Below are 17479 nucleotides of genomic sequence, written 5' to 3'. Positions count from 1 at the left end.
ACAAAAATGGCCGCCATTCGGCCATCTTGAATCAGATCGTGAAACAAGTTGACATGCATACATGTATGTATAATATCATGTATGATGTATGTGTGAAGTTTGATTGTGATTGGTCCAGGCATTTCTAAGATACAGGTCCGGACGCACGCACACACGCACGCACACACACGGAGGTCAAAACATAAGTCCCCGTTTTCGCACCATCCTTCATTTAAATGTTCGACCTGTCTATACCTTGGCGACAGTACGAACTGAAGTTCACACAAAGGCTTCTACAGCAAACATAAGTGATAGTTGTTACATAGCAAGATAAATGGTTGGGCGAGGAAAGGACTGGACGTGGGTTACAGGTACGTCATAAAGCCAGGGATCTTATTTCACGACTAATGACAGACATCGAACCACGCAAAAGTGGAAAAGTGGGTCCTTATTTCAATATATGTAATTTTAGCACAAGGCAGCAGCACCTACCAACTAACTTAAGCATTATTGATCACCTTGCCCATGATTTGTGATGATCAGTATGTCATAATGGTTCAATAAAATAACTGTTTAATTAACAATCAGTATATTAGAGATGTGGGCCAAAGGTACCGGTAAAACATATCCCATTCTAAAGCAAGTCATGATTGTTTATCCTTATGAGTGAATATCTGACTCCATTATACAGTCTAAATAATAGAAAGAAAGACTCATGACAAATTTATATCATTTTATAAGCATAGTTAGATTTCATTAAAATATAAAAACAAAAATAATCAAGTGTTTGTACTCTGATATGTATTATGCCAGTACCATGGTCGCCATTAGCCCACACATGACGCACAGAGAACTCAGTGCAATGGTTGCTGGTGTTGGATAGGGTAGTCTTTTGTTATTTTGCTGAACACAACTTGACATTTCCGACATACAGGTGATACATCAAATGTCTTTATATTATATGATATCACTCACTTTCCTCTGATATCCGTGTCTGCAATGGGAACGCACACTAATTTTGATAATGTACATCTGCTTTGATGTGAAGGAAAAGTTCATGGTGTTTTATCACGTGTTAGGTGATTTTCCGTTCACTGCGAGATCTCGCGTAATGCGTGAAATGTGCGGAAAGAACGTGTGAGCTTAAAATTCTAATTGTCCCTAATCAAAATGTATAAGCACATTGTTGAGCGTGGAAATAGTTAAGAAGTATTTTCGCATTTGTTAAATCCCACAAGATGTGTTGACTTCACTACATGCTATGACTTTTGTTTGTTCTGTTTTCATGTCTGATTTCACTCGGTCAAACACAAGTTTGAAACAGTGGCCTTATGATTAGTCATTCCACACAAAATACGCAAGACATAAATGTCATAGTATTCTGTATTCGTAATATTACTTATAATGTAATAATTGACATTGAACAATGAATTAATCTGTGATAACGCACAGTTAGTGGATTTTAGCGAGGTGATTAATGGTAAAAATGTGATGAAAAATCTACTTGAGATAATCAAACTCCTTCTGTATTAAAATAACAATATGTGCAAGTGAATGTCAACAATTAGTGTAATCCACATTACAGTAACAAGAAAAGAAAAACAAATGACTTGCATTTGACATGTTTGTTTTTGTTTTCAGAATCCTGAATTGCAAACTATATTGTTTGTATTTTCTCAAAATCGCAATCACACATAGTTTAACTTTTCTGGGTGATGAGTAAGTCCTGGCTAACTGGTTCTGTAATTAATTACAAAAATATTATCCATTATATAAATCATTCTCTACCATTGTCACACTTCATATAGACAATCCTATGAGTTTTTCTGAGACAGCTTGACAGTTACCTACAAAGAAATATTACAAAATTAAAATTCAATGATGAAAAAAAAAATACTCAATTGGGGGGGGGGGGACAAAGTTGCTAAATTAAAATTAAACATCTGGAAAGCATATTGATTATTATTATGAACCTGTCATTGTATATACATTAGTTACAGCAGATCGTAAAGATGCAATACAACATGGGGTATCCGCATTCCAGCTTATTATGAAAAGTGAATTCAAAAGATGGTAGACATGTTTAAAAATGAAGTTACGATGACAGCAATAATTTTTACTTGCTCATTTCTCATTGCTTCACATACAATGCGGTTAGATTAGAAAGATTGAAAATAATAAGGTTATTACAAGTATTCCACAAAGTATATGCTCAGGCAGTACATGGTCGCTAAACGATGATCATGGTAAATACATTGTATTGTCTTTGTGCATACTTTGCGGTATCTTTGTAATATCTTCATCATATTATACAGTGTAGGTTACAGAGTACAATTTTCTACCTGGATCTCAATAATTTTAATTTTGTTTATATCGCTATCCTGAAGTTCTAAAGAAGTCTGACATTTGCTAAAGAAATACAAAGCTATCATTAAAGGCAGCCCAGGACAGGCGGAGACACAAAAAATAACAAAATAAATATTTTCCACAAATGTTCAGACATAAAAGGTCTGGCTTTGAAAGAAAATAATTCTTGATACTTACAGTTTTGATTTCAGTATATTCTTGTAAAGCATACTCGCCCCTGAAACATAATGACAGACAAGAGCAGATAATCTTAGATGTAATATTAAACAATGATTGACTATAAACAGCTTGTCAATATATTATATAAATGAATTATTTAAATGAATTAACCAATAACTTACAGCTCTCGTCCATTTCCAGACATTTTGTAGCCTCCAAAAGGTGCATTAGCTCCCCCAGCATTATAGGTGTTCACCCTATGGTTTGGGATAAAAGTTAAAAACGAAAATGAAAATTCATAACAAAACTTCATTTACGCTTGCTTATACATTCATTTCACTGCAATTACTTGAATGGATAATGTTATGTGACAACCTATGAAAGGTTTCATTTAATGGTCACCATGCTATAAAATTATTGTGATATAATAATAATTATTTACCCAATAATACCAATAAGAAACACTGAAAAATAATACCTAAAGTAAGCCACACACAAAAACAAATACGGAGAAAAACAAATGGTAAGAAAAAAATATATATATTGGATAAAAAGGAAATCAGAAAATAGCTCACTGCTAGTCTAGTCTGATTTCCAATATACACTGGATGTAAATTATAATGTATGAAGTGGAGGGCCAAAAATAAGTATATTAATATGAAGATTAACTAACAAAATTAATAAATAACTAAATAAATGAATATGTAAATTAACACAAATCAGTGATAAATAAACATATAACTTATTAGTCAATAAATGATTCTGACCTTGTATCACTAATAAGTGATTGAAGAATGCAGAGTTCAATAATTCAAACTTACCACACAGTGCCAGCCTGCAATGAATTGGCAATAGTCAAGGCTTTATCTATATCTCTAGAAAACACAGATGCAGCAAGTCCAAATGAAGTATTGTTGGCTCTCTCTAATACTTCCTCAATTGTCTTGAATTTGAAAATTGCTTGAACAGGTCCAAAAATCTGTTAAACAAACACAGCATTAATATGATTATCTTGGATTTATACTACAGTTCATGAATTTGATGACAGAGAATGATTTCATCAAAAATAAAAAAGTTGTCAGAATTCTTTAATAATATAAATACGCATTTCATACCTACATATGATTTTTTTCACCATATGTACCTGCATTTTTTTTTAGACAAGTCATTATTAATGACACAGTCCCTGTTGTGGTGTATGTGGCACTCATTCATACAAGGTTTATGACAGGCAATTAAGGTACTGGCACTCTTTCATACAAGGTTTATGACAGACAATTAAGGTACTGGCACTCATTCATACAAGGTTTATGACAGACAATTAAGGTACTGGCACTCTTTCATACAAGGTTTATGACAGGCAATTAAGGTACTGGCACTCTTTCATACAAGGTTTATGACAGGCAATTAAGGTACTGGCACTCATTCATACAAGGTTTATGACAGGCAATTAAGGTACTGCTTTCATACAAGGTTTATGACAGACAATTAAGGTACTGGCACTCTTTCATACAAGGTTTATGACAGACAATTAAGATACTGGCACTCTTTCATACAAGGTTTATGACAGACAATTAAGGTACTGGCACTCATTCATACAAGGTTTATGACAGACAATTAAGGTACTGGCACTCATTCATACAAGGTTTATGACAGACAATTAAGGTACTGGCACTCATTCATACAAGGTTTATGACAGATAATTAAGGTACTGGCACTCATTCATACAAGGTTTATGACAGGCAATTAAGGTACTGGCACTCTTTCATACAAGGTTTATGACAGGCAATTAAGGTACTGGCACTCTTTCCTACAAGGTTTATGACAGACAATTAAGGTACTGGCACTCATTCATACAAGGTTTATGACAGACAATTAAGGTACTGGCACTCATTCATACAAGGTTTATGACAGGCAATTAAGGTACTGGCACTCATTCATACAAGGTTTATGACAGGCAATTAAGGTACTGGCACTCATTCATACAAGGTTTATGACAGATAATTAAGGTACTGGCACTCTTTCATACAAGGTTTATGACAGACAATTAAGGTACTGGCACTCATTCATACAAGGTTTATGACAGGTAATTAAGATACTGGCACTCATTCATACAAGGTTTATGACAGACAATTAAGGTACTGGGCACTCTTTCATACAAGGTTTATGACAGGCAATTAAGGTACTGGCACTCATTCATACAAGGTTTATGACAGACAATTAAGGTACTGGCACTCATTCATACAAGGTTTATGACAGGCAATTAAGGTACTGGCACTCATTCATACAAGGTTTATGACAGACAATTAAGGTACTGGCACTCTTTCATACAAGGTTTATGACAGGCAATTAAGGTACTGGCACTCATTCATACAAGGTTTATGACAGACAATTAAGGTACTGGCACTCATTCATACAAGGTTTATGACAGGCAATTAAGATACTGGCACTCATTCATACAAGGTTTATGACAGGCAATTAAGATACTGGCACTCTTTCATACAAGGTTTATGACAGGCAATTAAGATACTGGCACTCTTTCATACAAGGTTTATGACAGGCAATTAAGATACTGGCACTCATTCATACAAGGTTTATGACAGACAATTAAGGTACTGGCACTCATTCATACAAGGTTTATGACAGACAATTAAGGTACTGGCACTCATTCATACAAGGTTTATGACAGACAATTAAGGTACTGGCACTCATTCATACAAGGTTTATGACAGGCAATTAAGGTACTGGCACTCATTCATACAAGGTTTATGACAGACAATTAAGGTACTGGCACTCATTCATACAAGGTTTATGACAGGCAATTAAGGTACTGGCACTCATTCATACAAGGTTTATGACAGGCAATTAAGATACTGGCACTCATTCATACAAGGTTTATGACAGGCAATTAAGGTACTTTACAATTTAATGAGAACAAAACATATATATGTCAAATATAAACTTGTACCAAGTGAATCACATACAATGTATGTTTAAGAATATCCAACTCAGAGTGTCAGTTAAAGTTTAGTCACATCCATAGTCATAATATTCATTTGCAACCACATTTAGGTTATCCTAAATGATATATGCATATTGTTTTTACATTTCTTAATTTTTTTTATTTTGAATTTTTGAATATGAACATTTAATACAACCTTTGACCTTTGGAAGATATGCCCACAAATAAAAAACGATGTGTATTATGATACATGTGACAAAAATATGATGAATAATACAAAAACCCAAATGGCTACCAGTCTGCCATCTTTGGTCTGATTATGAAACAGACTAACATGGAAGTGTATTCCAACATGTATGATGTACGTGCCAACTTGAATATTAATGAAAATGGTCCAAAGGTCTTGGGATATACCCGGTAGTAGTATGGCCAAAAGCAAGACGACCTCCAGTTGGCCATCTTTGATCGGAACACAAAACGAATTGTCAAGGATATGTATCCTAACATGTACAATGCATGTACAAAATCTGAACAAAAACTGAAAATAGCACGTCTTTTTCTAGAACCATATCTCTGTGACAATTCTAACCTCCTCCTTGGCAATTCTCATATTATCTTCAACATCAGAGAACACAGTTGGTTGAATGAAGAGTCCTTTATCACCATGGCGACTGCCTCCACATTGTAACTTAGCTCCTTCCTTCTTTCCACTCTCAATGAGATCCAATACCTTGTCAAATTGCTCCTCATTAATCTGATAACAGAAATATATATTTTTTATAATAGAATTTTTTATTATATAATTTTGACTCACAATTTATAACACATTAGCAATTACATATTTGCCTCAACCAGATTGTTCCAAGGTCTGATTCAATAGTGTAGTTTTCATTTAAAATCTTTTGCACACATTTACTGTTATAAATAATCCATATTTACAAGTAACCAGAAAGTTTAAAAACACGCCACCTTGTACTTTAATGGGAAGTAATGGCCACTTTTGGAGCCAAAGTAAAAGAACTTCGCACGATGGATTTTACCAGAACTTTGCCCAAAAAGTGGCTGTTAATTTCCATTAACATACTCAGAGTGATATGATAAGTAGTAGAAAATAAAGGTATAAAGTATAAAAACTGACAGTGCTGATTTACCTGGGGACCTGACTCTATGTTAGTATCTAGTGGGTTACCAACCGTCCGATTCTGGGCCCTTTCTGTGCTTTTCTTCACAAACTCATCATAGATCTCTTCTTGGACAAACGTACGAGAACCAGCACAACAGCACTGTCCCATATTATAGAAAAGTGCTTCATGGCTTACCAGCACCGCTTCATCCACTAAAATATACATTGGAAGATACAATACATTAACACCTATCTAAACTGAATAGCTGTCTGAAGTAATTACATGTTTAAAGGTCGAGTTGACTTTTCAGAACTCAGAACCTGGAGTGCGCCCTCAGGCGAAGAAATTAGGGTTAATGAATAAATTAGTTTTTTTTATTATATTTTGTTGCTCTTGTTGTTTCGATATTTAATTAAGTATTGTGATCACAGCAAAAAGTTAAAGGTATCCGGGGAAACATCCAACAAAGCACACTAGTCTGTCTTAAATACAGTTAATATATTACAGCTTAACCACAATTTGTAATGAAATAAAAACCAGATTACATAATCACAAGTTACCCCCCCCCCCCTCCTAAAAAAAGCAGTATTCTGATAACAGGGTTGTGCATAGCCTGACAAGTTGGCGTAGGTGGCGCCCTGGACTGCTGCGATGGGATCGCAGCAGTCCAGGGCGCCACCTACGCCAACTTGTCAGGCTAGGTTGTGCAATATTTTACAAACATCATCTGCCATAATTAATTATGCATGCATGACCCACCCTTTTTGAACTTTGTAAAGATTTGGGGGTACTTTATACCACTAATGTATATGTTATCCCATATACTGTGGTCAATTATTGCTATTGACATTCTCACAATTGATATTCATTTTGAACTGACACACATGTCCATACAATGTTAGTATGAGCCAATCAGAAAATGCAGTTGCGGCACAGTTTTTTTAATTTGTCAAATCCTAAGAAGTACAAACAAAATGTCAACGAATTTCGAAAGATGGCAAATATCAACATGAATTTTACTTCAAAAATGCCATCACATACAAAAATCTGAAGAGCTCAACTGAGGTTTCATTTTATTAAGATAAATCATTTGCATTATTGACTTGGTAACATGTAGACTTGTAACATGTAGACTTGGTAACATGTAGACTGGTAACATGTAGACTTGGTAACGTGTAGACTTGGTAACGTGTAGACTTGGTAACATGTAGACTTGGTAACGTGTAGACTTGGTAACGTGTAGACTTGGTAACGTGTAGATTTGGTAACATGTAGACTTGGTAACATGTAGACTTGGTAACATGTAGACTGGTAACATGTAGACTTGGTAACATCTAGACTTGGTAACATCTAGACTTGGTAACATCTAGACTTGGTAACATCTAGACTTGGTAACATCTAGACTTGGTAACATCTAGACTGGTAACATGTAGACTGGTAACATGTAGACTTGGTAACATGTAGACTTGGTAACATCTAGACTTGGTAACATGTAGACTGGTAACATGTAGACTTGGTAACATGTAGACTGGTAACATGTAGACTTGGTAACATCTAGACTTGGTAACATCTAGACTTGGTAACATCTAGACTGGTAACATCTAGACTTGGTAACATGTAGACTGGAAACATCTAGACTTGGTAACATGTAGACTTGGTTACATGTAGACTTGGTTACATGTAGACTTGGTAACATCTAGACTTGGTAACATCTAGACTTGGTAACATGTAGACTTGGTAACATGTAGACTTGGTAACATCTAGACTTGGTAACATCTAGACTTGGTAACATGTAGACTGGTAACATGTTGTCGTGGATGCTTATCCACTTGTGTTTTTCCTCATTGATTCTATTTGTTGTTGTTTATTCAGATTTATTCTTTCATGCTCGAAATTTAGTTGTATTATTAGATCATGTTTTGCTTTATCTATTCGTCTTTATTTTGTTCAATTACAAGCAGTATTAGCTAAGATATAGCCAGTAGAAGTTATTACATGTCAAGACTTTAATACATGTATCTCTATTATAAATTAACACAGATTCGAGTTACATAAGCCATTTAATAATAATCATTATTACATATGTACGGCAGTTTATTTTGATTCGTCCCTGAAATCAAAATCGGTATTTCCACACCTTGTATGCAAATGAGTCTGAGAGCAAACAAAGTAGTCTCTTCAGGAGTACCGTTTTTCAAAACATAGAAGAAATAAACAATATTTAAGAACTACGATATTTTTCTCTTGGGGTACATGAATATACTTGCCGAGTGAAATGAAATTTGAACAACAGTAATGGTAACTCCTTGGCAGTCACTTATTTTGACAAAAACTAATTTGCATATCACCCATGCAATAATGTTTTCAGTATTTTCACGGTCGATATGCAAATGAACATGGTATTTCCATTGGCTACCGAACTATTTTTATTTTGTAAACACATTTTTGTCTGCTATTTTTGTCCAGTTCAAATTGTTCAGCAACGTTACGTTTTCGGCATGTTAGGTGTACATCTCATGGAATACTACGATTGGGGGAACTTAATGTATGTTGACCACCTGGAAACTGAGTTTTATAAACCTTGAAGGGCTCTCAGAAGATCCACCCGCTGTAAAATCAGCGATTACTATGGAGCCGCAATCATCAACATCGAGATACCAGGAGGTTTCTGCTGGCGACGTTGCGGCAGTTCCAAATAAAGATTACCAACGCCAAATGAGCAACATTTTAACTGGTAACCAAGACTCAGTCAATCCACGACCCAAGAAGCAATATCACACACGAAGTTGTAGCGTGCAGCTCAGCGACAACCGTTGTCGACGAAAGTCATCTCGTCAGTGGAGTACAGCAGTTGCACGGCATGTTTACCAATGCACAATTCTGTGGTGGAACTTTTAACTTCAACATAAACTGTGTATCATAGTCGTCCAGTTCAAGTTCCGGTTCTGTCGTCGTCCCAACTAAACGTCCACAAGTTATTTATTCGGACAGTGACTCAGATTAGACGCCTGATTATTTTAATTTCAAACAAACAGTGACACGCGTTCTCCGCTTCGCTCGTGAAAGTAAGGCCGCAGGATACACCACATCACTCGTGTAAATAACTTCCATACGCAACGAAAGCCACAGGCAGGGTGTCGGGTTCTGTCATAATAGACAGCACGAACGCAATAGGAATCAGTTGCAAGGTCGATTTTAAGCCGATGTATCAATATTGAAAACCTATCACTGTGTCTCCCTCCTATTTTAATCCATAGGTGTGAATCCTACTGAACCCTATAAAAGGGGCTTTCTATCGTGTATTTTTCAGTTGCATCCTTGTTACATTGTAGTTCCTTTGTTGTAACACTGTACGATTAAATAGTGTATTGTTTAGACGTACATTACACTGCCTTTATTATCTGAACCTGATCGAATGTGAGTGAATATCATCCACACACGTAGACTTGGTAACATGTAGACTGGTAACAATAGATTCCTCGAACATTTGAGATGACAATGTCATAATGTCAGAAATGTAAAAAAAAAATCGGCACCATAACGATGATAGAGGGCGCTGCAGATTAGTCAAGACTGCAAAAAATCTTATAAATGTAAAAAAAACGTTATGAAGGCACCATAACGATGATAGAGGGCGCTGCAGATTAGTCAAGACTGCAAAAAATCTTATAAATGTAAAAAAATCGTTATGAAGGCACCATAACGATGATAGAGGGCGCTGCAGATTAGCCAAGACTGCAAAAAATCTTAGAAATGTAAAAAAATTGTTATGAAGGCACCATAACGATGATAGAGGGTGCTGCAAATTAGCCAAGACTGTCAAAAAATCGGTACGAGGGCAGCATAACGATGATAGAGGGCCCTGCAGATTAGCCAAGACTGCAAAAAATTCTCAATTTTTTTTTAAAATTCTGTCACCATTCTAACACTATTCTATTGAAGCAGATTGATCGAAGCAAAAGGACGTCATTAATATTTGATTGAAATAACTTCAGGTATACAGAAAAAACAGCCATGAACATGATAAAAATCCGTGGAATTAATAGCAAATTATTTTAAAAATAATTGATCCAAAAAATTATCAGGTCTGTGAATAAACTCGCACATCTCAATCAAATATCATTGAAATCTAACATTGAACTACAAGATGTAAATGATTTATATGCAAATTAGCTAATTAGGTGCTGTAGTTTGGTCTAAAAAAATATTATATTTAAGTTGATAGTTCAGAATGTTTTCTTTTCCCATAAAAAACAAGAGCTAATTCATAAACCTTAATTTCTTCGTTTGAGGGCGCACTCCAGATTCTGAGTTCTGAGTTCTGAAAAGTCAACTCTACCCAGTGTTATACACTGTTTTTAATGTGAATACCTGTTTAATGTGAAACATCACCTGTCAAAACTGAATAATTGTCTAATCTGAACATATCTAATCTGGGTAAAACACAATTCTTGTGTAAACTAAACATCCGTATAATCTTGACCCAGAATAGCTCCAAATCTAACTGAACCCCAGTCTAAACTGAACAATGGCTAATCAGAAGACTTGAGTAACTGAATGTCTGTCTAATGTGAACACTAATGTCTACACTAAATACCTGCCTAAACTTACCCTAGCATCTGTTTAAACTGAATACATGTCTAATCTGAGTAAAAACTGAGTAACTTAATATTTGTTTAAACTAAACATCTATAAAAACTGAACACCTGTCAAAACCATATGCCTATCTAATATGAAACTGAGTAACCCCTAAATTAAGTAACTGAACATTGTACAGGCTGAACATTTTAATATATCAACATATAACTTCAGGTTAGTTGTCATGACAACATAATATACTCACAGTCTGTTGTGTCTGCAAATACAATATTGGGGCTCTTTCCTCCGAGCTCTAATGTAACACGTTTCAAGTTGCTTGTTGCTGCAGCTGTTTTTATGATTTTTCCAACCTATTGAAAATTATAAATAATAATAAATTCTTAGACTGATGTTTATATCAAACCATATTTTATATTGTATTTTAAAATAATATAAAAACTACTAGTAGGTGTCAAAGGAATCATGCAGTGACAACATGATTTTAACTTACATCAACAGATCCAGTAAATGCTACTTTATCCACATCCATATGTTCAGAGATAGCGGCACCTGCTGTTGGACCATATCCCGGTACTACATTGACAACTCCGGGGGGAAACCCTGCCTTTATATTAAAAAAGAGATAACAATGCAACATGTGTCAAAATATAATTATTACTAATATGATGAAATGTTTTATATCACGGTATTATCATTGATACATTGTATCACATGGAATGAGAACGAGTAATGTATATAGCTATAACTATGCAAATGATTACAGTAACTACACAAAAACAGTTTTTTATAAGCATGCATGTTTTCAACAACAAATTTTGTAAAGCTGTGTCTATGATACAGTTGGCATTTTGATAGGTAGCCCTACGTGTGATATTAGGAATTCTATTTTTCTTTTCCCAATGACCAAATAATGTACCTCTTTCACAAGTGCAGCCGTATATAAAGCTGTCAGTGGTGTTTGTTCTGCTGGCTTTAGTACAACAGTGTTGCCTGCAGCCAACGCAGGCCCTAACTTCCAAGACACCATCTCCATCGGAAAGTTCCATGGAATAATTTGTCCACACACTCCAATTGGCTCATGTCTGGTATAGCAAAAGAAACTGCCATCTTAAAAAAAAAAGTTTTGAAAATTGTGATTATTTTTTCACATTAAAGGGCAGTGGTTGTCGCACCACACATGCGGAAGATATATGGGTCTCATATAAACACAGATGGCGACTTTGGCTGTTGCGAATACAAACTGAGACTTTACTAAGCTTTAATTACGAGATAGTTTTAGAGGTTTGGAAGGTGTCGAAGGAGTCATCGGCGGTAATTATAGTTACACCCATGTCAAACCTCATCCTTGTGATTTTCATTAGAAGAGTGCATTGGATTGTGGGAAAATCAATGTTTATCAACAAAAATGACACACATGTGCAGTGTGATGACCACTGCCCTTTAACTGTAAATTAACATGTGTAAAATATTATTTGATATTGACAGGGAAATGTTTATATACCGATAGGTATTGTCTTGCCATGGATTTTATCTGCCCATCCACCATAATATCGAAGTACTTGAATGACTTCCTCAATGGTTCCCATGCCATCATTGTACGGAATACCATTGTCTAATGTTTCAAGAGCCTACAAAAATCATATACAATGTACAACTACATGTAATTAAATTTGTATTGTCATTTATTCACATTTTATTCTTTTGTTTTTTGTGCCACACAACACATTGAATGTCATTACCGGTATATTGTTTTTCCTGTCATTTTTATAAGCAAATCAATCAGTGCCACGAAAAGCATATTCGATATTTAGGTTATACTCAGTGGGTGGCAGGTGAAAGGACTATATGAGGCGACATAGAGGCTACTTGATGTGTACAATTATTGAACATACAACTGAATAAAAATGTTCTATCTGAAAGCTATAAACATAACGGTATGTCTATTGTCTGTAAGAAAGAGTCACTTATTTAAGCCAAGCGTCAGAAAAGTATGTCTATAAAATTCCAGCATTCATGATTAAAATTTTGAATATAATCCTCAAAAGCATTGTTCAAACCAAAAAAAAGTCATTATTACTGATAGGAAAACAGCTCATATACAAGATGTATACATTTTTCACAAAATTGTTTGAAAGGGAATCCATTTTCATATTTCACCTGTCTGGGTACAATCTGGAGATACCGGCGACACACTGGTATTCTTTTTTTTATAAAGCATAATTTTCCAATTGATAACAGTATAGCATAAAGATATGAAATCTGCTAAATTAAATTAAATAAAATCAACATGAACATATAACCAAATTTACAATATGAATAATTATGTATTTATTGTTTAACTGTCAAATCTGTGAATTTAAAATCTCAGTTGTATGTTTTGTAGTATATGTAGCAGCAAAGTTTGTCCTGTCTTGGGTAAATATATTGAAATTCTTGTACATTAAAAAATAATTTAACAAACCGCAAAATAATCTTTGTCTCTTTCAACCAAATCTGCTAATTTATAAAGAAGTCTACCTCTAGCTGATGCATCCATGCATCGCCATGGCGACCCAAGCTTAAAAGCCTCTCTGGCAGCTTTCACTGCAAGGTTCACATCAGCCTGAAATACAAAAACAAATTAGTGGTGACTTTATATTCATAATTATGTAACTACAGTATTATATACCTGTATAGACAGTCTTTCATTCCAGAAATGTTATCCAATATTTGAGACTTCTGTTTATGCCATTTATTACATACTGTGTATTCACAGTATAATAATCAGTGGATTAAAAAGTATATTTAAATTTGTTAAAACATATCATTAATTAAACATATTGTATGCAAATGCAATCTAAAACACTATTTTCTAAATTTTTGGTGATTTGGGAATTGTTTTCATGTGTTTCATATGAAATTGTAAGGTGATTGAATATAGATTTGGAGAAAAGGTAACTTTGATAACAAATATCATCTGAAACATGGGTCTCATTGGAATTTATTTTTAGATACTACCGCTGGTAACTAATATTAGTGGTAAAATGTTGAAAGAATTAAAAGGTAGCTTAAATTTGTATTCTGAATGCGAGCTGTATAATTTATACTTAACTGTCCCCTTAGTTTGTTAATTATTCTTACCTTGTCAGCTTCCTGGACATCACATATTTTCTCACCAGTGGTTGGGTTTATGGTGGGGAATGTTTTACCACTCACGGAATTCACAAATTCATTGTTGACAAAAATCTAAAATTAAATAAAATTTAAAAAAACAAGATCATCCTGTCTATATTTATCTGGTTGCATACATTGTACACAATTGTAATGATCTGTGTCAGGTCAAAGCAATTTCTCTGTTTTCTCTCACTCAAAACTGGTCTGAAAAATATTTGACAGGGAATAACAGAAACCAAATATTTTTATAAAAAATAAATTCTCCTGCAGAAAATAAATATCATCATGAAAAATATAACTAATCTATCCGTGTTCACACATGTGCCAAAAAGCTGGTTTGGAGGCCAGCTTTATACTGTAAAATGACTAATTTTCACTGGGTTTGAATTTCGCTGATTTACCATTTCAGGCATATTTAGTGGGTTTTAAATTCACGGTTTTATCATTTAGATAATGTGTTCTATGTATGGTAAATTTGACCATAGACCTTAGTTCTAAGGTCTATGATTTGACATATTCACTGGGTTTTAGCACATTTTCCAGTCAGCAAAATAAGCAAAATTAAAACCCTGTGAATAATTAATCCTTTTACAGTAGTTCAGCTGGCGTTGAGACATACCAACACTGGCTTATTAGTAGTTCAGTCTTTATTGTTTACCAAGTTAGTGGGCTCTGCTGCACACGTGTGAACAAGGTATTAGTGATAGAAAAAATAACTTTCTCAGGAGATCACCCCTCAATATTTTATGATCAACTTACATGTGTTTTTTTAATTATTGTTCATTTTTTGATTTTATTCTGTGCATATTTTTGTTTTCACCTTACGAGATTCTAATGACACACATCCTAATATAATCTGCACCGATATCCAGCTACGTATAGAATTCAAAAAACGTAAAAATCTACGCCAACCAACCAGTTTATTCGGCCATATCCTCACCATATGATGCCCGCCTCGGGAGAAACAGAGCTAATTGGAGAGGGATCGAGGTCATTTCATGTTTTGTTTCCCCCTTGTGATTAGTATACCCCGTAGTCATAATCCGACAGAGGAACTGTGGTATAGTGCAGGCTGGTCGGCCAAAAATAAGCCGAGTATTAGTTATTTTGGGCGTTTCGGAGCGCGGGTGATTTAATTTAATGACATATCTTTGCATGACATTACCAAACTGTTATTATTTCTATTGCTTTGAGCATGAACGTCCATGCATCGACTTCAGCAACCAACCTGAGTAGATTGAAAGTATTAGTACACGCGCCATTTAACAATGATATTTATTTAATTACCCCTACCTTTGTACTGACTTACCTGTGTATATTTCACTTGTGGGGTGGGTATTATTTGCTTAGCCATAGCAAGAAGCGAACACTGTTAAACAGTCTTTCATCAGCTAACGTGTGGTTGAACCAGCCCTGTCAGTGAACTTTCCCATAGTCACGTGTACACAGTCAGCTGGCGCACACGTGATAATAAAATAAATACGATATTTACTACTAGTATATGGGGGCCGCCATCTTGAATGACGCAAAAAAACTAAATTTATTTAGTTTTTTGCGTCATTCAAGATGGCGGCCCCCATATACTAGTAGTAAATACCGTATTTATTTTATTATCACGTGTGCGCCAGCTGACTGTGGCCAATACCATGTTATTTGTATATTGACCATGAATATATGTCACACGCAACGTAATATACCAAAAACATTATTGCATTGGTGATATGCAAATTAGTTTTAGTCAAAATAAGTGACTGCCTAGAAATTCTATTACTGTTGTTCAAATTTCATTTCACTCGGCAAGTATATTCATGTACCCAAGGGTAAAATTAAATATCATACTTCTAAATATTGTTTATTTCTATGTTTCGAGAAACGCTACTCTTGAAAGGACTACTTTGTTTGCTCCCAGACCTCATTTGCATATGGGGTGTGATAATACCGGTTTTAATTTTAGGGACGAATCAAAATAATCTGCAATACATGTATAATAATGTGGAATACATTTTCAATGTAAACATTTTTCCGCTAAAATATATTCCAGTGAAAATTTCCCTCATACTCTATTGAGACTTGACACAGCACAGTGAAAATTGGATTCACACGTAATGCTTGAAAACTTTTAATCGAAAATAAATTAAGTGAAATTCTATGTGACTTCATGAGAGTTGGAAATGAACAAATTATATGAAACCCAATTCTACCACTCCATACACAATGTAAACTACACCCCCAAAACATGTATTCTATTTGACTTCAGGAGAAATTGAAATAAACAAATTATATGACAACGAACTTAATTATAATTTCAGCCTCTAGTTCAGCATTGATTAAATAAACTACCTCGTCTTTATGCCAACTTGAAGTTATTCAATGCCTACATCAGTGACTTCAAAATTTATGTTTCAATCCCAGGAATCTCACTTGCTATTAATTGAATGAGAGTGCCAGTCTTTTATTTCCTATTGTAATGCCAATTTCTTGCGATTACTCTGAACATGAAGCTGTAACCACAGACCGTTTAGTTAAAACCTGGTGTAAGCACCGGTTAGGCAGTTTTGAACTATGCATGTGAAGCCAGCTGAGAGATATATCCAATCTTATAGTTTTCTCATTGTTTTGTAACTATTTGCTGCAAATGCAACAAAAATCAATATAAAAATATTACCCACACAGCATTCTACAGGTTACTTGTTTCGATTAGTCATTGCCCTGATTAATCATTGCGCCTGCAAAATACAGTTAGCAAAATACAACAAACAATGGCGAAGTACGACCATAATGTTCTCAGTACGTATATTTATAAATTATTTTTCGGGTTTCCAGTTAGCACGCCCAAAACTTGTTAAGAATACACAAAAATCTTCAACAAGTACAGTAACTAGGAAAGTAATACATGTTAGTTTTACGATTATAAAATAATACCAAAGCAAATTGCAGAATAACAGGGAGTAGCACTCATCGTCAGTTAATTTTTCCCAAGAACAATATCTCTTGATGTGCTCACGTTAATTGTTATGTCATGTCTAAAATGGCAAACCGAAACGTATAGATATGAATTTAGTAGTGAATCTTTCAAAATTAATGAACATTGAATGCAATGGCGTTTTAGCGTTTACGCACACTTTGTTAGCTCTTG

At 34.7% G+C, this 17479-nt stretch overlaps 1 protein-coding gene across 2 annotated transcripts; it reads right to left on the bottom strand.

Annotated features, from left to right (window-relative positions):
• Nucleotides 1-899: 899 nt before the first annotated feature.
• On the bottom strand, nucleotides 900-15836 carry LOC100367555 (aldehyde dehydrogenase, mitochondrial-like). Of its 2 annotated transcripts, XM_078008996.2 has the most exons (14): nucleotides 15653-15836; nucleotides 14311-14415; nucleotides 13652-13792; nucleotides 12692-12818; nucleotides 12107-12297; nucleotides 11681-11794; nucleotides 11435-11540; nucleotides 6619-6803; nucleotides 6057-6221; nucleotides 3327-3484; nucleotides 2688-2762; nucleotides 2524-2563; nucleotides 1768-1826; nucleotides 900-973 (listed from the first exon to the last, which is right to left on the bottom strand). In XM_078008996.2, the coding sequence occupies exons 1-13, from the start codon at nucleotides 15695-15697 to the stop codon at nucleotides 1794-1796; spliced, it is 1485 nt and encodes a 494-aa protein (XP_077865122.1). In that variant the 5' UTR covers nucleotides 15698-15836; the 3' UTR covers nucleotides 900-973; nucleotides 1768-1793. The 2 variants fall into 2 exon arrangements, with proteins under 2 accessions (XP_077865122.1, XP_002730825.1); XM_002730779.4 differs by lacking the exon at nucleotides 900-973 and having other exon boundaries at nucleotides 1484-1826.
• Between the last annotated feature and the right edge of the window lie 1643 nt (nucleotides 15837-17479).

This window comes from Saccoglossus kowalevskii, chromosome 13 (assembly GCF_978046115.1).
Source record: "Saccoglossus kowalevskii chromosome 13, keSacKowa6.1, whole genome shotgun sequence".
Classification (NCBI taxonomy): domain Eukaryota; kingdom Metazoa; phylum Hemichordata; class Enteropneusta; family Harrimaniidae; genus Saccoglossus; species Saccoglossus kowalevskii.
The sequence above is the reverse complement of the archived record's forward strand: the minus strand, read 5'-3'. Positions and strand labels throughout refer to the sequence as shown.